Source organism: Myotis davidii, unplaced genomic scaffold, assembly GCF_000327345.1.
Source record: "Myotis davidii unplaced genomic scaffold, ASM32734v1 scaffold6, whole genome shotgun sequence".
Lineage (NCBI taxonomy): Eukaryota > Metazoa > Chordata > Mammalia > Chiroptera > Vespertilionidae > Myotis > Myotis davidii.
In genome coordinates this window covers 9076655-9076977 of record NW_006383011.1, presented here as the reverse complement: position 1 = coordinate 9076977, position 323 = coordinate 9076655, and the positions used below count along the sequence as shown (strand labels likewise).

General features: G+C 73.7%; 1 protein-coding gene across 1 annotated transcript in view; it reads left to right on the top strand.

Annotated features, from left to right (window-relative positions):
- Nucleotides 1-6: 6 nt before the first annotated feature.
- Nucleotides 7-323, top strand: part of CCDC85A (coiled-coil domain containing 85A) — a gene marked incomplete at its 5' end in the record, with an annotated part of 163139 nt that continues 162822 nt past the window's right edge. Inside the window, one exon of the mRNA XM_006778578.2 lies at nt 7-246. Coding sequence (XP_006778641.1) covers nt 7-246 — 240 coding nt within the window. The remainder of the gene's footprint in view (nt 247-323) is intronic.

Here is a 323-nt window from a genome sequence, read left to right as displayed (position 1 = left end):
GCCGGGAGGGGAGCGGCGGCGGCGGCGGAAAGTTGTCCCCCAGCCTCTGCTGGCCCATCTGCGGCCGTGGAGGACCTGTCCAAAGTGTCGGACGAGGAGCTGCTGCAGTGGAGCAAGGAGGAGCTGATCCGCAGCTTGCGGCGCGCCGAGGCCGAGAAGGTGAGCGCGATGCTGGACCACAGCAACCTCATCCGCGAGGTGAACCGCCGCCTGCAGCTGCACCTTGGCGAGATCCGCGGGCTCAAGGTGAGCTGAGCACGGGGCGGGGCGGGGAGAGGCGGGGGGGGGCGCCAGCGAGGGGGGCGGGGGGGCCGGGCGGGGGG